This window comes from Polyodon spathula, chromosome 25, assembly GCF_017654505.1.
Source record: "Polyodon spathula isolate WHYD16114869_AA chromosome 25, ASM1765450v1, whole genome shotgun sequence".
Lineage (NCBI taxonomy): Eukaryota > Metazoa > Chordata > Actinopteri > Acipenseriformes > Polyodontidae > Polyodon > Polyodon spathula.
The window spans coordinates 8,117,877-8,140,160 of record NC_054558.1 but is presented as its reverse complement, the minus strand read 5'-3'; the positions used below and the strand labels follow the sequence as shown (position 1 = coordinate 8,140,160).

General features: G+C 37.6%; 2 protein-coding genes across 2 annotated transcripts; both read left to right on the top strand.

Annotated features, from left to right (window-relative positions):
* The first annotated feature begins 7,193 nt into the window (after positions 1–7,193).
* Positions 7,194–8,141, top strand: LOC121300211 (olfactory receptor class A-like protein 1). Its single transcript, XM_041228705.1, has one exon. It carries the CDS (start codon positions 7,194–7,196, stop codon positions 8,139–8,141), a length of 948 nt encoding a protein of 315 aa, XP_041084639.1.
* A 9,949-nt stretch (positions 8,142–18,090) lies between these two features.
* LOC121300210 (olfactory receptor class A-like protein 1) lies at positions 18,091–19,038 on the top strand. Its single transcript, XM_041228704.1, has one exon. It carries the CDS (start codon positions 18,091–18,093, stop codon positions 19,036–19,038), a length of 948 nt encoding a protein of 315 aa, XP_041084638.1.
* Positions 19,039–22,284: the final 3,246 nt, after the last annotated feature.

The window sequence follows — 22,284 nt, the reverse complement described above, 5'->3', positions numbered from 1 at the left end:
TGGGCTTGCAGCCTAATTAACAGTTATGTAATTACCCACCTCCTTACCAGAAGAAACATTCTTAATTTATATGTTTTAATTAGTCTCCAGAGAACAATACCAAATGGTTTATTAGCGTGGCATTATCATAAGCATTAATTAAAACGGTCTTTTAACAACCCCATGTCTGAGTACCACTTAGAAAGTGGACCACAAACAAAATCCATTGGCAGCAAGTTATTTTCAAAATATTTTCAAATTTTCAAAAGAACCAAGTCAGCTGAACAAAAAGTGACAAAAAGCAAAGCTTTTTGCTTTGCTAGCTCACCATTTGCATCTATTTACATAAATCTTATTCCAAAGGAAAGAATCTTTTTTTTTTCTTAATCATTTTGCATATATTACTACTTCACTTGATAAACTATCCCATATATTTAAAACTGCTAAGGAGTTTTAAAAAAGTCCTTCCAAAAATCTGTTCTGAACATGCATTCACTTTGCCCGTCTCACCCTACACTCTGCGTTGAAGTCATATCTGAACATGCATTCACTTTGTCCCTCTCACCCTACACTCTGTATTGAATTGAAGTCATATCTTGGGTGAACTTGTTAATATGTGTATTAATAAGGCATTAACATGCCAGTAAATGTATCAGACTGCATACTAGAAATTCCTGCAAATCTGTCTAGCTTAATCCTGGTTGTAGCGTGCCAAAAAGATTATAATGGTAATTGGTTTAGCTGATTGGAACAAGTAGAATAAGTTAGACCAATAATGAGGACTAACCTACAGCTCTGACCAAAAGTTTGCATCACCCTATAGAATTAACAAATTTTGCTTTATAAAGTCAAATGAAACCTGCTGAATAATGTTTTTGAAAGGTGGTTTGGTGACCCCACACGTCTGGGTTTCATTATTCCTCCGGCCAGGTCCAATGTTAAGTTCGGTGGTCTCATCCGAGCAACGTCGGAAATCCACTTCATAAATTGACCCAATTGCCTGTAGACCTTAATTGGGTGTAATTATTCGATCAGGAGTGGAGTGACTGGCATGAGGGGAATCACCTATAGTTTCATAAACATTACATTTCACAAGCACCAAAAGAAACAGACTTATCAATACAGACTATTGGGTAACACTTTACATTAAATGGCTCTAATTGATATAGTTGTTACTTGTAAATACATGTATACTAACACATAATTACAATTTTACTATGCATAGTTACAAGGCACTTAATGTGTAAATTTTTTTGTACAATATAACCCTAGCCCTAGCCCTAACCCTATCCCTAAACTAACCCTAGCCCTAACCCTATCCCTATCCCTAACCCTAACCCTAACCCACCTAACTCTAAGCCTAACCCTTTTCTGGTACAATTGTGTATTTACATATATTATGCAAGAAAATGTACACTTTAAATACATTGTAATGATGCATAATAACATTGTAATTACACAATCGTTAGAGAAACTTAATGTAACGTGGTACCTTGTTTAGTACATGTAGCCCCATTCAATATGTCTATATGCATATTTCTCCATTTACATTTCTGAAGTTTGCATCCATGTTCATCACTGCTGCAATGCTGTTGGCCGGCGAATGGGAATAAATACTATACTATGTGAACTTTCCCAAAACTGCCCGATGTTCTGAACTGTGTGGTGCTTTTGAGCTGTGCTGAACAACTGTCTACTGCAACTGAGAGCTGTGTTGTCCTTCATTAGACATTTCAAACAAATTGAGTTCCTATACAGAATAATTGCACATGTGCATCCATAACAAAGTGTGCAGTAGAGGATGTTTCCTAATCCCTGTTGCTTCTCCAGCCCCCAGACACTCCCCTGTCTCCCCCAGAGGGAGTGTTCTCCCTGGGGCTACCCTTTGAGGCAGTGGGTGGAAAAATACAAAACCAAAGAACTATTCTCCTGCAACAAGACAACATGCCGGTTGACCCTTTGTGAACAAGCATCAAGGTAAGATTTAAACAAAAAGATATGCAGTATAGTTTTCTTTATAGCAATATAACATTTGTATCATTTAATATGGTGTAGCAAGCACAACAACAAAATGAATATTGAACAAATGGCTGTATTTAACATTACCAGAAAAAAAGAAAAAAAAAACATTCTCTGCTTTCAATTAAAAAATGTTCAGCTAGTTTATAAAGGATTAAGTCAAAAGTTCATTTTTATTTTCTACAGTACATGTTTTTTATTCCTGTTCATTGAAAACGTACAACATGGAAATGCTTTGCTGCCTTTATATGCAATCTTAATACCTATATCAATTTGTTCCAGTAAGTATATTCACATACAGTAGGCCTATACTCTAGTTCTCCAGACAGCAAGCATATATGTTTGTTTCCTGGTTAAATATTCATGATGGCTACATTTGAGTTCTCAGAGATGGCCAGACAAAGTCAAAACTGGCAGCAGTCCTGCTGAAATCGAGAGAGAAGATAAGAGCTGGGATTAAAGCTCCAATAGCAATTGCTTTGCTAATCAGACAGTGTAATATTTTGCTACTAATTGTTCATTTCTTGAAAGTAATGGATCATTTTAAATGTGCAGTCATGTTTGATTTTCCGAATGATCTTAAACTGGAATATTTGTAGATGTCGTGTAAAATAAAATGTATAAAACAAAAAGGAACAAACGCTGCCTATATATATATATATATATATATATATATATATTATATATATATATATATATATAATTAATGTATTTTCTGTCTTGTAGGACATATTCCCTGAATATGATCATGTGTATTAATGATATAACTGGACTAATTAATAAAACTGCTGTTTTTTAGGAAAAAGAGAGCAAACTGCTGTGTCTTAAGAAAAAGAGCCCCTTTGGTTTCTGGCAGGAATATTGAACTGAAGATTACCAGGGCTAGGATGAGGGTATCTGGACTGGGTGTGCCTGAAAGGACAGTGAAGATACTGCAAATCTGCAAACACAAGCCGTTTGGTGCAAGGAAGACATAAAGTACAGATGTCAACAAGTACCAACTGCAACAAGCTGCTGGATGAAAGGAAGCAGACAAAGGACAGTGAGTTAAAAAGGCAAGATACACAAACAATCTCATCAAAGTGGCTTCTTAGCAGAGTGAAAAGACTTTTGCACTCCATATCAAATGCTAAACAAGGTGCTGTCACTCTGCTAAGCAAAGCTGCAACTCTGGGACGGGACTCTACCTAAACCGATCCACGACGAGGAAGCAAGCTGCAGCAAGTCAATGACCACAAGCAACGAGACTGAGGCCCGGCTAGATAGCAATTGTTACCAGACAAACCAGTCTGGGTCTGCTGTACACCTGAAACCACAGTATCCAAAAGAAACTGTGCCCTGCTACCTGCGTAGCTAAAAGATTCAACGAAGAGGACAGCGAGGACGTGCACTGTTGTGGATCCTATACCGAGGACTGAAGACTTTGTTTGTTATCAAGAATTGGAAGTTTTGTTGCTGAGTTTGAACCAAAGTGGAATTGAAGGCTTTGTTGTGGAGTGGAGAGTTTTGTACTGGACACTTCAACAGATTGAGTTTCCAAACCAGCGGACCAAAAGTCTAAGCTTCAAGGAAATGTTGAGAATAATTCCAGTTGCATTTTCCTTTCATAACTTTAAATGAATTAATTGTAACACATTCACATACAATCGAACTGTTAATTATTTAGTTTGCACACTTTGCGTGTGAAATAACTTTTAGTGAAACTTGATGAAGTAACTATAAGTAATCTACCTCATATTGTTGTATGAAGAATTTCATTAAAAGTAAACTTGCCATCTACTTAATCTATATACCATTAATAAGCTTAATGTGATATATTCTAAGACTGTCTGCATCTTCTCAGTTGAGGCTGTGTGCTTGGATGTGTGTGTGTGTGAGAGCAAGCTACTACCTCACAGCGTGCTTGCTTACTTGCTAGTGAAGCTGCTGCTTGTGTATGAGGAGACAGGCGGTGTCATATTTCAACTGCCTGCTAGTCAAGCATGAATGTAGAGAGAGCTATGGAATTGTCTTTGTGCTTAGAGACTAAGAGATTTACTTCATAACTTTTCTGATTTCTGTTTATTATTTGTGTACTTAAGAAAATACTACTATTGATTAACCATTCCTTGTGTCTGTGCGTGAATGTGTGTTCATAGTAAATCCTCGATCTTTGGAACACATCAAATTTAAATATTGTTAGTAAGAGAAGTAATAAACCTAGATAAATATTAATTTATCAATTATTGAACTGTCCATACAGTCTTCTTGCTGGAAGAATGCAAGAGTGCTGCATGGACAATTAGTTAAAATCCCTGAAAGAATTACTGGTTTAAAGTGTCGTACAGTAGTAGTTACCTAATCTGGCATCTTTATTTTATGTTTAGATTTCCATTCATATTGCTTTTTAAATAAGCATGCATGCATATGAATATAGGAACATGCAGTCGGCTCCAATGGATGTTACAACTAAAGTGAAATTCCAAAGGATTCCCTGTTCCATTCCTGGAGATTAATTTCATGGTTATTTGCAAATTCAGGTGGAATATCAGAGACAAACCAACATGTCCTCAGTAACAAAGTGGGACTATGACATTGGGAAGATGGCATCTCTATTTTGCAATCTTGTGTAACTGGAAAACAGAATGGAAACTGGATCTCAAAAACGGAATCATCAAAGATCACAACAGTATTATGCAATTGAAATAGCTCTGGGATATTGGTCTCCATGTCTATCAGAAATATCAGGATTGTATTCATTCAACAAATTACAATGATCCAGTTGCAGCAGCACGTATGAAAGGGATTGTTAAATAATGCTACACCAGAACATAGTACAGCACTTTCCATGGTATTTAATGTACTACTTCATGTATTATGCTACTATCATGTATTATGAACTTTCCACTGCATTTAATGTATTATTTTTTTTTTTTTTTTTTTTACTGTATCATATATTATGCATTTCTCTGTATTTAAAGTATTATGGATGCTCTTGTTGTTACTGTGATGGTGGTCCACTATTAAAGAGCTATATAAAATAAATACTGATTGATTGATTGACTGATTGATAGTACTACAGTCCTGTAACCCGTACACTGGTGGTTTGGCACTTCCCAAACTTCTGTGCCATATGTTTCCATCCCCTTATTGTAGAGCCCCATCAAGCATCCCCCTGCTCAAGAGAGACTACATTTATCCCACCCTACCACCACTTGTAAGCCTGTAGCCTTCAGGCTGGAAAAAACAGAGTTCTTGACAGTTTCTTCAACAGAAAATTTTAAGTCAAACATATTTCAGGTTTTAAGACCGTTAACATTTTTATTGTAAATGTAGATATTCCCAATACCCTTCTCAGCACCTCCCATTGTTATTTATCTTTCCAAAGGACTAATGGTTTATTTTAATTGTTGTTATTTCCTTTTAATTAGGAAGCTAATACCAGAGGTTCCAATTTGTGTTTCCCTGGCATAATCTGTTCAATTAAGTGGCTCCTTTAGTGATACCCACAGGATAGCAGCATTGTCCTACGCAATATATTTGTTTTGTTATTCCCTTCTCATACTTACCTGCGCTTTGCCATTCTTGACAATGCTTTACCATGCTTTCTTTACATTGCACTGTGTAAAAAACATTGTAAAGCATTGACAAGGATTTGATGGCAACTGTCTGAAGAAGAAAGCTAAATGACCTCTCCTTAACAGCTTTGCACTGTTGCACAGTGCTTCTACATTATTGTACAGCAGTAGACTTGTGACCCAATTACTCCATGTACTGTACACTACAAACTACCTGCATCAGCTTTCAGTAACGTGTACTCATTAAACACCTGCTCATTTGTTTTTCACAGCACTGTAAGCACATAAGCACAGTGGAATTATCAATATGTAATTAAGGGGGTCTAATTGCCCGTTGCTTTAATGGGAAGCAGTGGGAATGGTGGCAGGTGATCAGTGTGTATTTTGCTACTGGTATTAAGCATTGTCAAGGGTGTGGGCATTTGGACTGAAAGTCTTTTGATCTAAACTTTTTCTTTCTTAGATGTTCACAGTTCAGCTATAAAAGTCATTCTTTATCATCTCGTTTGGTCAGGTAAAGAAAATGAGACTAATATATTAATTAAACACCACGTGGACATACAAAGATACCGAAATGTCCTTATGAACCATTGGGATAGCATTATAATCCCAATATATTACCCTGGAGAAACCATAGCAGAGCAATTAGTAATCATTCCAGTATACAGTATATCACATAAGCAACACCATTAATTGCCTACATTCTTACCTCCATTAAACCCTGGCTCACAGCCAAAATGTAAAAACAGTGCACTCACAGTGAGTCGGGCTGCCCAAACCCATATAGCTGAATCTATCAGAATACCCCACAGTTTTGGCAATCCCCATTCTAAGAAGGATAACTGTCCAAACTTGTAATTGTGCCACACATTGTCTTCTTAGGATACACAGAAGACAATGGGAGTTCAAATATAAGCAGGATAGTATTCTGTATGTATCTACCAAACTAATAGGAAAAGGAACGTAAAGGTGAAAGAAAAATGCACAGCTATTTTAATACATATACTCTCACTGGTTATTAACCTGCAAACCATACAAACGATAGATATAGACGGAATAATAATGGTTAAGGTTCTATAATGAGTTTATTACATAAAGTACTGTTTAGTATTCCATTCATTTGCTACTCATTAAAACAGTTTACCTGGTACAGCGATTAGTTTTTGTTTTGTTTGGCTCGAATATATTAAGGACCATTAGTTGTATTTTTATTCATCTGGGTATATGTTAATATTGGCCCGGGGTCCTATTTCCCACCGGGATTATTAAACTCAACTACAAATACAGCATGCGCCCTGAGCCTTCAATCCCAGCCAGCTCAGTGCTCTGTAAGGTATGTAGAACACATGTGCATTTAGCTTGGAAGATGTAAACAGCCTCTGGATATTAAGGAAGTTATGTCTCATAAAACAAGATATGTGCAAGTAATTTTCGGTGTTATAGCATACGTAGCATATAGAGATTAGCTAAAGCATTTATTTTAACACAGATGTGTTTTTTGTTGATAACTTCCATTTGTTTTGTTAAACAAATTACTTCAACTGAATTAATTTAAGGCAGCACGGGCAGGTGGCAAGGTGTTTTGTTTTGTTAACTCTCCGTCATTTTCCAGGGATCGTCAGTAGGTTAAAGAGGCCAATGGATCTGCCAACTATCCTGAAAGCTGCATCCAACCTGCTTCTCATTGCAGTGGGAATCCCAGGAAACCTCATCGTTCTGCTGGTGTTTGGCCACATCAGTTGCGTGGAGCGCAAACTGCTGCCAGCCGACAGCATCGTCTTCATGCTGACATTTGTGCACCTACTGATAATCTTCAACCGAGGAATCCCACAAACCCTCTTTTCACTGAACTACAGGGGATTCTACAACTCCTCAACTTGCAAGTTTCTCATTTTCATCTACAGAACAACCAGGGCTATGTCCATGTCCATGACCTTCCTCCTAAGCGCTTACCAGAGCATCTTGATCGCGCCGGCAACCTCCCGGTTTTCGTGCCTAAAGCCAAAGCTTCCCACGCTGATCCTACCATCCTTTGTCTTCTTGTGGCTCCTGGATGGGGCGACATGCATCCACAGCATCCTGTACACATCTCAGATCCGTAACAACACTGCTCCAAAATTCACTCTCAATCTAAGCTTCTGTCTTGTGGAGTATCCTGACGAAGCGTCCTACATAGGGACCGGCACCATGGACGTATTCAGAGATCTCTTCTTCGTATTTTTCATGGTGGTCACCAGCGCGTACATTTTGTTTGTTCTCTATCGACACCGCCAGCAGGTAAAGGGCATTCGGAGCTCCAAGCAGAACCAGAACACGCCAGAAATGCAGGCGGCCAAAATCGTGGTCACTTTCGTCACCCTCTTCGTGGTTTTTTTCGGAGTCGACAACATGACCTGGGTCTACACCTTGACTGCGCGAAAGGTCCCTGTCGATTTGAACAATGTGAGGGTTTTCTTCTCCTCACTCTATGCCTCCGTCTCTCCCATAGTCGTGATCGCTTCAAACAAGAAAGTCAAAAGCAAGCTGCAGTGCACTAAGACGGTTAAGATTCCTCAATCCAAGACAACTACTGTTTGCACTGTTTAGTCATACTGTACTTATTCCTCTGCGTAGTTTACAGTAAATCCAGATTTAAAGTGTCCCTATGCAGGAAGAATCCCTTCTAGATAACGTCCATCAAACTGGTTCTTACTTCCTGCTTTGGCACATGAACCATCAGTCACTCATAAAAGAAAAGAAAAACTTCAATCCAGTTTTAATTGTTTTCTACATATGAAGATACAGTAGGTTTAAAGCACAGAAGTGAGGGTCAGAGTCAGTCCACTGCTCTCATGTATATATGTATTATGAGGTTTAATCAATGAATGATTAATCCCACCTGTGGGCATTTTGCATTAACACAGCATTATGTTAGGACTTGTCTCTCAATACAATTTCACATGACTCGTAAACAGGTGTGATGAATAGAGTTGCAGCAGTTTCCACACACAGGTGTAGTACATAATATCATTACATGTAGTTTTTTACACACTTATTGAGCCACCATTGGGATTTAACAATGCTATCACTTAGAAGAAACGGCAACAAGATTTCTAATTGCTACTCTTATGTAGAATTGATTTTGTAATTTGTTTGTATCTGGCTCTTATCATTACAGTAATGTTTCTAGCAATATTCATAGTTCAGCAGAATGACGCATACACCAAAACATCACACAAGCATAAGGGTTGTTTTTGTGCCCCTTACTAGTGCTGGCCTTTCCATACTGCTTATAATTGTGTTTAAAGTAACATGAATTACAAATGTTAATTGTAAGAAACTGATATTTACCTGTAACTGTTTTTTGCAGTACCCAATTGCAAATCTCAGCTGACTGTATCCTATTGCAGGTTTAAATGTTTTCAATAATAAACATTGGATCATATTGTGATTTTAAATGTGTTATATGTTATATACATGTATTTCTTGGAGAGTTGCTATGTATTATAAAGTGCTATTGCTATCTCTCTGGGTGTATTCCACTTACTCTCATTACATGATAGCTTTCGATTCCTAACTCACAGAAATAGAAACTCCCTGAAGGATCGCAGTAGAGGAAAAACTAAAGAAAAGTGGACTTTTAGCTTGTTTAATAAACAAAGCAGAACATCACAGCCTCACGTTGAAAGTTATTCAGCCGTCACCCTCATTGCGTGGGGAATAAGTAGCACAACCTCCCCAAGCACCACACACACACAAATACTTCTCAATTGAAATCTCCTTGGATCAAAGCATACCTTTCTTTTTATTTCAGTGTAGGTCAGCTGTTATCCGCCTCAGTTAACACAGCCCTGAGAGGCCCTCGATTGCACCTGTCCTATCCCTAACTTCACAGGTAGCTTTATAACAGGACTGCAGTGTCACCACCAATTGGGAGAGCAGGGAGATACAATCAGCCTTATTCAGCAGCGAAGCATCCTAATAACAATCTGCTTAAATATGATCAGAGCAGTTATACACACTTTGAATTGTTGAACAGAGGTCAATATTTATGGATTTATTTATGGTCTATTTGATTACACTGGGAAAATATTGTGACACAGATGGTATACTCTTCCCTCAACATCAACTACACCATGACAATGCCTGATGCACCATGTAAATATTAAAATAAAAATAAAAAAAAACATTTCAATGTGTGAATTATACACTACATTGCCAGTCCAGCACTGGTCTACTCAGAATGTTTCTTAATGTATAAGCATGCATGTTTTAGGGGAGAAAAAAAAAACCAGTACAGCACCTCCTTGTATGAGCAATGTAGTGCTTGTTATGTCACTGCAGGTAAGCATATTATTTAATGATAAAGGCATTATGGCACAACCTCATGGTAATTCTAGTAAATGCTGGCTTTCAGGACAGAATTACAAGAAACTCCTTTATTCAGGTGTACTAAGATGTAGTACTGAAGATGCTAAACCACAACCAGCCTGTTTAAGCACGGTTATCATGCACAGTCCAGGTGTGGCCAAATCTGTTTAAGAGATGGGTATTTCTTGTGGATTAGCTATCACTCTGATATATCCCTTTACATATTCACAGCAGCTACTGGATTAACTATAGAGAAAAATACAGTGAACAAAATTATAGTGCTGGCTATTCTTGAACCAGGATCTAAAAAAAAAAAAAAATAAAAAAAACAGAATCATTCGAAATGATTTTGACAAGGATACCTTTATCAAAGTTTACCATGATGAAAAGAGGGGACCTACTGCATGTAGATGCGTGTGGCTGCAGCGTGCTATGAATTCAACAGGCCTTCATGTTAGTTTATAGTTATGCATACAGTAATTGTATTTGAATTGCCGATGCTTACTATAATGGTACAGTGAAACGCAGTAAAACAGACTGTGCATTTCTATTTCTTGAAATAAATACAGAAACATTATGTAATGGAATGTCTAAGTTCATTTTGATAAACACATTTAATTGCTCCCTGACGCTGTGTGAGAGCCCATTAACAAAACAGCTTCCAAACCCCAGGGTACTGGAGGAATCCCATGCACACTTTAAATACGTTATAACGATACATAACAACATTGTCATTGCACAATCGTTAGAGAAACTTAATGTAACGTGGTACCTTGTTTAGTACATGTAGCCCCATTCAATATGTCTATATGCATATTTCTCCATTTACATTTCTGAAGTTTGCATCCATGTTCATTACTGCTGCAGTGCTGTTGGCCGGCGAATGGGAATAAATATTATACTATGTGAACTTTCCCAAAACTGCGTGATGTTCTGAACTGTGTGGTGCTTTTGAGCTGTGCTGAACAACTGTCTACTGCAACTGAGAGCTGTGTTGTCCTTCATTAGACATTTCAAACAAACTGAGTTCCTATACAGAATAATTGCATGTGTGCCTCCATAACAAAGTGTGCAGAAGGGGATGTTTCCTAATCCCTGTTGCTTCTCCAGCCCCCAGACACTCCCCTGTCACCCCCAGAGGGAGTGTTCTCCCTGGGGCTTCCCTTTGAGAAAATGGGCGTAAAAATACAAAACCAAAGAACTATTCTCCTGCAACAAGACAACATGCCGGTTGACCCTTTGTCAACAAGCATCAAGGTAAGATTTAAACAAAATGAGATGCAGTATAGTTTTCTTTATAGCAATATAACATTTGTATCATTTATTATGGTGTAGCAAGCGCAACAACAAAATGAGTATTGAACACATGGCTGTATTTAACATTACCAGAAAAAAAGAAAAAAAAAAACATTCCCTGCTTTCAATTAAAAAATGTTCAGCTAGTTTATACAGGATTAAGTCAAAAGTTCATTTTTATTTTCTACAGTACATGTTTTTTATTCCTGTTCATTGAAAACGTACAACATGGAAATGCTTTGCTGCCTTTATATGCAATCTTAATACCTATATCAATTTGTTCCAGTAAGTATATTCACATACAGTAGGCCTATACTCTAGTTCTCCAGACAGCAAGCATATATGTTTGTTTCCTGGTTAAATATTCATGATAAATGGCAAATTTAATAAAGGATACTATGTGACTATTATTTGAAATACATGACACTTAAAGATTAACTGATACTCTGCAAGTGTCACTCTTGGGGGGGGGGAGGTAATTAGTATAAGTGCTGGCTACATTTTAGTTCTCAGACATGGCCAGACAAAGTCAAAACTGGCAGCAATCCTGCTGAAACCAAGAGAGAATATAAGAGCTGGGATTAAAGCTCCAATAGAAATTGCTTTGCTAATCAGACAGTGTAATATTTTGCTACTAATTGTTTATTTCTTGAAATGAATTTCAATGGATCATTTGAAATGTGCATTAATGTTTGATTTTCCGAATGATCTTATGCTAGAATATCTGTGGATGTCGTATAAAATAAAATGTATAAAACAAAAAGGAAAAAACGCTGCCTATATGCCTATATACCTATGTGTGTATATATATATATATATATATATATATATATATATATATATATATATATATATATATATATATATATATATATAATTAGTAGCGTAATTAATGTATTTTCTGTCTTGTAGGACATATTCCCTGAATATGATCATGTGTATTAATGATATAACTGGACTAATTAATAAAACTGCTGTGTCTTAGGAAAAAGAGCAAATTGCTGTGTTTTAAGAAAAAGAGCCCCTTTGGTTTCTGACAGGAATACTGAACTGAAGATTACCAGGGCTAGGAGGAGGGCATCTGGACTGGGTGAGGCTGAAAGGACATTGAAGATACTGAAAAAGTGCAAAGACAAGCAGTTTGGTGCAAGGAAGACATAAAGCACAGATGTCAACCAGTCCCAACTGCAACAACAAGCTGCTGGACGAAAGGATGCAGACAAAAGGACAAATCTCAAAGATTTGTGAGTTAAAAAGGCAAGATACACAAACGATCTCATCAAAGTGGCTTCTTAGCAGAGTGAAAAGACTTTTGCACTCCACATCGAATACAAAAAAAAGGTGCTGCCACTCTGCTAAGAAAAGCTGCAACTCCGGGACTCTGCCTAAAAACAGAATCAAGACGGGACTCTACCTAAACCGATCCAAGACCAGGAAGCAAGCTGCAACAAGTCAATGACCACAAGCAACGAGACTGAGGCCCGGCTAAACAACGATTGTTACCAGACAAACCAGTCTGGGTCTGCTGTACACCTGAAACCACAGTATCCAAAAGAAACTGTGCCCTGCTACCTGCGTAGCTAAAAGATTCAACGAAGAGGACAGCGTGGACGGGCACTGTTGTGGATCCTATACCGAGGACTGAAGACTTTGTTGCAGCTGTTTGTTATCAAGAATTGAAAGTTTTGTTGCTGAGTTTGAACCAAAGTGGAACTGAAGACTTTTTTTTGTGGAGTGGAGAGTTTTGTACTGGACACTTCAACAGATTGAGTTTTCAAAACAGCGGACCAAAAGTCTAAGCTTCAAGGAGCCGTTGAGTATAATTCCAGTTGCATTTTCCTTTCATGGAACTAAATGAATTAATTGTAACACATTCCCATAGAATCGAACTGTTAATTATTTAGTTTGCACACTTTGCGTGTGAAATAACTTTTAGTGAAACTTGATGAAGTAACTAAAAGTAATCTACCTCATACTGTTGTATGAAGAATTTCTTTAAATGTAAACTTGCCATCTACTTAATCTATATACCATTAATAAGCTTAATGTGATATATTCTAAGATTGTCTACATCCTATCAGTTGAGGAAGTGTGCTTCGGTGTGTGTGTGTGTGTGAGAGAGAGAGCAAGCTACTACCTCACAGGTGCTTGCTTACTTGCTGTTGAAGCTGCTGCTTGTGTATGAGGAGACAGGCGGTGTCATATTTCAACTGCCTGCTAGTCAAGCATGAATGTAGAGAGAGCTATGGAATTGTCTTTGTGCTTAGAGACTAAGAGATTTACTTCATAACTTTTCTGATTTCTGTTTATTATTTGTGTACTTAAGAAAATACTACTATTGATTAACCATTCCTTGTGTCTGTGCGTGAATGTGTGTTCATAGTAAATCCTCGATCTTTGGAACACATCAAATTTAAATATTGTTAGTAAGAGAAGTAATAAACCTAGATAAATATTAATTTGTCAATTATTGAACTGTCCATACAGTCTTCTTGCTGGAAGAATGCAAGAACATAAGAACATAAGAACATAAGAACATAAGAAAGTTTACAAACGAGAGGAGGCCATTCGGCCCATCTTGCTCGTTTGGTTGTTAGTAGCTTATTGATCCCAAAATCTCATCAAGCAGCTTCTTGAAGGATCCCAGGGTGTCAGCTTCAACAACATTACTGGGGAGTTGATTCCAGACCCTCACAATTCTCTGTGTAAAAAAGTGCCTCCTATTTTCTGTTCTGAATGCCCCTTTTTCTAAACTCCATTTGTGACCCCTGGTCCTTGTTTCTTTTTTCAGGCTGAAAAAGTCCCTTGGGTCAACACTGTCAATACCTTTTAGAATTTTGAATACTTGAATTAGGTCGCCACGTAGTCTTCTTTGTTCAAGACTGAACAGATTCAATTCTTTTAGCCTGTCTGCATATGACATGCCTTTTAAGCCTGGAATAATTCTGGTCGCTCTTCTTTGCACTCTTTCTAGAGCAGCAATATCTTTTTTATAGCGAGGTGACCAGAACTGCACACAATATTCAAGATGAGGTCTTACAAGTGCATTGTACAGTTTTAACATTACTTCCCTTGATTTAAATTCAACACTTTTCACAATGTATCCGAGCATCTTGTTAGCCTTTTTTATAGCTTCCCCACATTGCCTAGATGAAGACATTTCTGAGTCAACAAAAACTCCTAGGTCTTTTTCATAGATTCCTTCTCCAATTTCAATATCTCCCATATGATATTTATAATGTACATTTTTATTTCCTGCGTGCAGTACCTTACACTTTTCTCTATTAAATGTCATTTGCCATGTGTCTGCCCAGTTCTGAATCTTGTCTAGATCATTTTGAATGACCTTTGCTGCTGCAACAGTGTTTGCCACTCCTCCTACTTTTGTGTCGTCTGCAAATTTAACAAGTTTGCTTACTATACCAGAATCTAAATCATTAATGTAGATTAGGAATAGCAGAGGACCTAATACTGATCCCTGTGGTACACCGCTGGTTACCACACTCCATTCTGAGGTTTTTCCTCTAATCAGTACTTTCTGTTTTCTACATGTTAACCACTCCCTAATCCATGTACATGTGTTTCCTTGAATCCCAACTGCGTTCAGTTTGAGAATTAATCTTTTGTGCGGGATTTTGTCAAAAGCTTTCTGGAAATCTAAATAAACCATGTCATATGCTTTGCAATTATCCATTATCGATGTTGCATCCTCAAAAAAATCAAGCAAGTTAGTTAGGCACGATCTCCCTTTCCTAAAACCATGTTGACTGTCTCCCAGTACCCTGTTACCATATAGGTAATTTTCCATTTTGGATCTTATTATAGTTTCCATAAGTTTGCATATAATAGAAGTCAGGCTTACTGGTCTGTAGTTACCTGGTTCAGTTTTGTTTCCCTTTTTGTGGATCGGTATTACGTTTGCAATTTTCCAGTCTGTCGGTACCACCCCTGTGTCAAGAGACTGCTGCATGATCTTGGTTAGCGGTTTGTAAATTACTTCTTTCATTTCTTTGAGTACTACTGGGAGGATCTCGTCCGGCCCAGGGGATTTGTTTATTTTAAGAGCTCCTAGTCCCTTTAACACTTCTGCCTCAGTTATGCTAAAGTTATTTAAAACTGGATAGGAACTGGATGACATGTGGGGCATGTTGTCAGTATCTTCCTTTGTAAAAACTTGTGAAAAGTAATCATTTAACATATTTGCTATTTTTTTTTCTGCCTCTACGATTTTGCCATTTGCCAAGAGTGCTGCATGGACAATTAGTTAAAATCCCTGAAAGAATTACTGGTTTAAAGTGTCGTACAGTAGTAGTTATCTAATCTGGCATCTTTATTTTATGTTTAGATTTCCATTCATATTGCTTTTTAAATAAGCATGCATGCATATGAATATAGGAACATATGGCTCAGCTCCAATGGACGTTACAACTAAAGTGAAATTCCAAAGGATTCCCTGTTCCATTCCTGGAGATTAATTTCATGGTTATTTGCAAATTCAGGTGGAATATCAGAGACAAACCAACATGTCCTCAGTAACAAAGTGGGACTATGACATTGGGAAGATGGCATCTCTATTTTATTTTGCAATCTTGTGTAACTGGAATACAGAATGGAAACCGGATCTCAAAACGGAATCATCAAAGATCACAACAGTATTATGCAATTGAAATAGCTCTGGGATATTGGTCTCCATGTCTATCGGAACTATCAGGATTGTATTCATTCAACAAATTACAATGATCCAGTTTTTGCTACACACATGAAAGGGATTGTTAAATAATGCTACACCAGAACATAGTAAAGCACTTTCCACTGTATTTAATGTACTATTTCATGTATTATGCTACTATCATGTATTCTGAACTTTTTTTTACAGTATTATGGATGTTCTTGTTGTTACTGTGATGCTGGTCCACTATTAAAGAGCTATATAAAATAAATACGGATTGATTGATTGACTGATTGATAGCATTACATTCATGTAACTGTACACTAGAGGTTTGGGACTTCCCAAACTTCTGTGCCATATGTTTCCATCCCTTATTGCAGAGCCCCATCAAGCATTCCCCTGCTCAAGAGAGACTACATATATCCCACCCTACCACCACTTGTAAGCCTGTAGCCTTCAGGCTAGAAAAACCAGAGTTCCTTGACAGCTTCTTCAACAGAACATTTTAAGTCAAACATATTTCAGGTTTTAAGACCGTTGACATTTTTATTGTAAATGCAGATATTCCCAATACCCTTCTCAGCACCTCCCATTGTTATTTATCTTTCCAAAGGACTCATGGTTTGTTAATTATTATTATTTCCTTTTAATTAGGAAGCTAATACCAGAGGTTCCAATTTGTGTCTCCCTTGCATAATCTGTTCTCTTAAGTGGCTCCTTTAATGATACCCACAGGATACCAGCATTGTCCTGCGCAATATATTTGTTTTGTTACATATATTATTGCTTTATTATTCTTGACAATGCTTTAGCATGCTTTCTTTACATTGCACTGTGTAAAAAACATGGTAAGCATTGACAAGGATTTGCTGGCAACTGTCTGAAGAAGAATGCCAAATGACCTCTCCTTAACAGCTTTGCACTGTTGCACAGTGCTTCTACATTACAGTACAGCAGTAGACTTGTGACCTAATTGCTCCATGTACTGTACACTACAAACTACCTGCATCAGCTTTCAGTAACATGCACTCATTAAACACCTGCTCATTTGTTTTTCACAGCACTGTAAGCACATAAGCACAGTGCAATTATCAATATGTAATTAAGGGGGTCTAATTGCCCATTGCTTTAATTGGAAGCAGTGGGAATGGTGGCAAGTGATCCATGTGTATTTTACTACTGGTATTAAGCATTGTCAAGGGTGTGGGCATTTGGACTGGAAGTCTTTTGATCTAAACTTTTTCTTCTTAGATGTTCATAGTTCAGCTATAAAAGTCGTTCTTTATCATCTTGTTTCGTCAGGTAAAGAAAATGAGACTAATACATTATTTAAACACCACGAGGACATACAAAGCTACCGAAATGTCCTCATGAACCATTGGGATACCCCACAGTTTTGGCAATCCCCATTCTAGGAAGGATAACTGTCCAAACTTGTAATTGTGCCACACATTGTCTTCTTAGGATACACAGAAGACAATGGGAGTTCAAATATAAGCAAGATCATATTCTGTATGTATCTACCAAACGAAAAGGAAAAGGAACGTAAAGGTGAAGGAAAAATTCACAGCTACTTTAATACATATACTCTCACCGGTTATTAACCTGAGAACCAAACAAACAATAGAAATAGACGGAATAATAATGGATAAGGTTCTATAATGAGTTTATTACATAAAGTACTGTTTAGTATTCCATTCATTTGCTACTCATTAAAACAGTTTACCTGGTACAGCGATTAGTTTTTGTTTTGTTTGCCTCGAATATGTTAAGGACCATTAGTTGTATTTTTATTCTTCTGGGTATATGTTAATATTGGCCAGGGGTCTTATTTCCCACCTGCATTATTAAACGCAACTATAAATACAGGATGCGCCCTGAGCCTTCAATCCCAGCCAGCTCAGTGCTCTGTAAGGTATGTAGAACACATGTGCGTTTAGCTTGGAAGATGTAAACAGCCTCTGGATATTAAGGAAGTTATGTCTCATAAAATAAGATATGTGCAGGTAATTTTCGGTGTTATAGCATATGTAGCATATAGAGATTAGCTAAAGCATTTATTTTAACACAGATGTGTTTTTTGTTGATAACTTCGATTTGTTTTGTTAAACAAATTACTTCAAATAAATTAATTTAAGGCAGCACGGGCAGGTGGCAAGGTGTTTTGTTTTGTTAACTCTCCGTCATTTTCCAGGGATCGTCAGTAGGTTAAAGAGGCCAATGGATCTGCCAACTATCCTGAAAGCTGCGTCCAACCTGCTTCTCATTGCAGTGGGAATCCCAGGAAACCTCATCGTTCTGCTGGTGTTTGGACACATCGGTTGCGTGGAGCGCAAACTGCTGCCAGCCGACAGCATCATCCTCATGATGACGTTTGTGCACCTGCTGATAATCCTCAACCGAGGAATCCCAGAAACCCTCTTTTCACTGAACTACAGGGGATTCTACAACTCCTCAACTTGCAAGTTTCTCATTTTCATCTACAGAACGACCAGGGCTATGTCCATGTCCATGACCTTCCTCCTCAGCGCTTACCAGAGCATCCTGATCGCGCCAGCAACCTCCCGGTTTTCGTGCCTAAAGCCAAAGCTCCCCACGCTGATCCTGCCATCCTTTGTCTTCTTGTGGCTCCTGGATGGGGCAACGTCCATCCATGGCATCCTGTACACATCTCAGATCCGGAACATCACCGGTCTCAAATTCACTCTCAATTTGAGCTACTGTATTGTGGAGTATCCTGACAAAGAGTCCTACATAGGGACTGGCACCATGGTCCTCGTCAGAGATCTCTTCTTCGTATTTTTCATGGTGGTCACCAGCGCGTACATTTTATTTGTTCTCTATCGACACCGCCAGCAGGTAAAGGGCATTCGGAGCTCCGAGCAGAACCAGAACACGCCAGAAATGCGGGCGGCCAAAATCGTAGTCACTTTCATCACCCTCTATGTGGTTTTTTTCGGAGTCGACAACATAACCTGGGTTTACACCTTGACTGCGCAGAAGGTCACTGTCGATTTGAACAATGTGCGGGTTTTCTTCTCCTCGCTCTACGCCTCTGTCTCTCCCATAGTCGTGATCGCTTCAAACAAGAAAGTCAAAAGCAAGCTGCAGTGCACTAAGACGGTTAAGATTCCTCAATCCAAGACAACCACTGTTTGCACTGTTTAGTCATACTGTACTTATTCCTCTGCGTAGTTTACAGTAAATCCAGATTTAAAGTGTCCTTATGCAGGAAGAATCCCTTCTAGATAACGTCCATCAAACTGGTTCTTACTTCTTGCTTTAGCACATGAACAATTAGCCACTCATAAAAGAAAAGAAAAACTTAAATCCAGTTTTAATTGTTTTCTACATGTGAAGATACAGTAGGTTTAAAGCACAGAAGTGAGGGTCGGAGTCAGTCCACTGATCTCATGTATATGTGCATTATGAGGTTTAATCAATGAATGTTTGCTTTGATTGATTAAAAAATAATTGATTGCTTAATCTTGTCTACCTGAGAGCTGGATCAAAAAACTGGTCAATTTATATGTAAGTAAATATATCTATATTAAACATTAGCTGGCATTATAACATATTTGTATTAGAAGCATTATGTTAGGACTTTACTTGTAATGTGATGAATCGATTTGCAGTAGTTTCCACACACAGGTGTAGTACATAATATCATTACATGTAGTTTTTTACACACTTATTGAGCCACCATTGGGATTTAACAATGCTATCACTTAGAAGAAACGGCAACAAGATTTCTAATTGCTACTCTTATGCAGAATTGATTTTGTAATTTGTTTGTATCTGGCTCTTATCATTACAGTAATGTTTCTAGCAATATTCATAGTTCAGCAGAATGACGCATACACCAAAACATCACACAAGCATAAGGGTTGTTCTTGTTGTTTTTGTGCCCCTTACTAATGCTGGCCTTTCCATACTGCTTATAATTGTGTTTAAAGTAACATGAATTACAAATGTTAATTGTAAGAAACTGATATTTACCTGTAACTGTTTTTTGCAGTACCCAATTGCAAATCTCAGCTGACTGTATCCTATTGCAGGTTTAAATGTTTTCAATAATAAACATTGGATCATATTGTGATTTTAAATGTGTTATATGTTATATACATGTATTTCTTGGAGAGTTGCTATGTATTATAAAGTGCTATTGCTATCTCTCTGGGTGTATTCCACTTACTCTCATTACATGATAGCTTTCGATTCCTAACTCACAGAAATAGAAACTCCCTGAAGGATCGCAGTAGAGGAAAAACTAAAGAAAAGTGGACTTTTAGCTTGTTTAATAAACAAAGCAGAACATCACGGCCTCACGTTGAAAGTTATTCAGCCGTCACCCTCATTGCGTGGGGAATAAGTAGCACAACCTCCCCAAGCACCACACACACACAAATACTTCTCAATTGAAATCTCCTTGGATCAAAGCATACCTTTCTTTTTATTTCAGTGTAGGTCAGCTGTTACCCGCCTCAAAAAACACAGCCCTGAGATGCCCACAACTGCACCTGTCCTATCCCTAACTTCACAGGTAGCTGTATAACAGGACTGCAGTCTCACCACCAATCAGGAAAGCAGGGAGATATGATCAGCCTTATTCAGCAGCGAAGCATCCTAATAACAATCTGCTCAAATATGATCAGAGCAGTTATACACACTCTGAATTGTTGCACAGAGGTCAATATGCAAGGGGATTTATTTATGGTCTATTTGATTACACTGGGAAAGTATTGTGACACAGATGGTATACTCTTCCCTCAACATCAACTACACCGTGACAATGCCTGATGCACCATGTAAATATTAAAATTAAAATAAAAAAAACATTTCAATGTGTGAATTATACACTACATTGCCAGTCCAGCACTGGTCTACTCAGAATGTTTCTTAATGTATAAGCATGCATGTTTTAGGGGAGAAAAAAAAAACAGTACAGCACCTCCTTGTATGAGCAATGTAGTGCTTGTTATATCACTGCAGGTAAGCATATTATTTAATGATAAAGGTATTATGGCACACCCTCATGGTAATTCTAGTAAATGCTGGCTTTCAGAACAGAATAACAAGAAACTCCTTTATTCAGGTGTACTAAAATGTAGTACTGAAGATGCTAAACCACAACCAGCCTGTTTAAGCACGGTTATCATGCACAGACCAGGTGTGGCCAAATCTGTTTAAGAGATGGGTATTTCTTGCGGATTAGCTATCACTCTGATACATCCCTTTACATATTCACAGCAGCTACTGGATTAACTGTAGAGAATTATACAGTGAACGAAATTATAGTGCTGGCTATTCTTGAACCAGGATCTAAAAAAAACAAAAACAAAAAAAACTGAATCATTTGAAATTATTTGGACAAGGATACCTTTATCAAAGTTTCCCATGATGAAAAGAGGGGACCTACTGCATGTAGATGCGTGTGGCTGCAGCGTGCTATGAATTCAACAGGCCTTCATGTTAGTTTATAGTTCTGCATACAGTAATTGTATTTGAATTGCTGATGCTTATTATAATGGTACAGTGAAGCGCAGTAAAACAGACTGTGCATTTCTATTTCTTGTCTTCTAGTTACGCCCTTTACTAACCTTTCAGGAAATAAATACAGAAACAGTATGTGATGGAATGTCTAACATCATTTTGATAAACAGGGGCTACCCTTTGAGACAATGGGCGTAAAAATACAAAACCAAAGAACTATTCTCCTGCAACAAGACAACATGCCGGTTGACCCTTTGTCAACAAGGGTCAACAAGCATCAAGGTAAGATTTAAACAAAAAGATATGCAGTATAGTTTTATTTATAGCAATATAACATTTGTATCATTTAATATGGTGTAGCAAGCACAACAACAAAATGAGTATTGAACACATGGCTGTATTTAACATTACCAGAAAAAAAGAAAAAAAAAAACATTCCCTGCTTTCAATTAAAAAATGTTCAGCTAGTTTATAAAGGATTAAGTCAAAAGTTCATTTTTATTTTCTACAGTACATGTTTTTTATTCCTGTTCATTGAAAACGTACAACATGGAAATGCTTTGCTGCCTTTATATGCAATCTTAATACCTATATCAATTTGTTCCAGTAAGTATATTCACATACAGTAGGCCTATACTCTAGTTCTCCAGACAGCAAGCATATATGTTTGTTTCCTGGTTAAATATTCATGATAAATGGCAAATTTAATAAAGGATACTATGTGACTATTATTTGAAATACATGACACTTAAAGATTAACTGATACTCTCCAAGTGTCACTCTTGGGGGGGGGGGTAATTAGTATAATGCTGCTACATTTTATTTCTCAGACATGGCCATACAAAGTCAAACTGGCAGCAATCCTGCTGAACCAAGAGAGACTCGAAGACTTGGATAAAGCTCAAAAAACCAATAGAAATT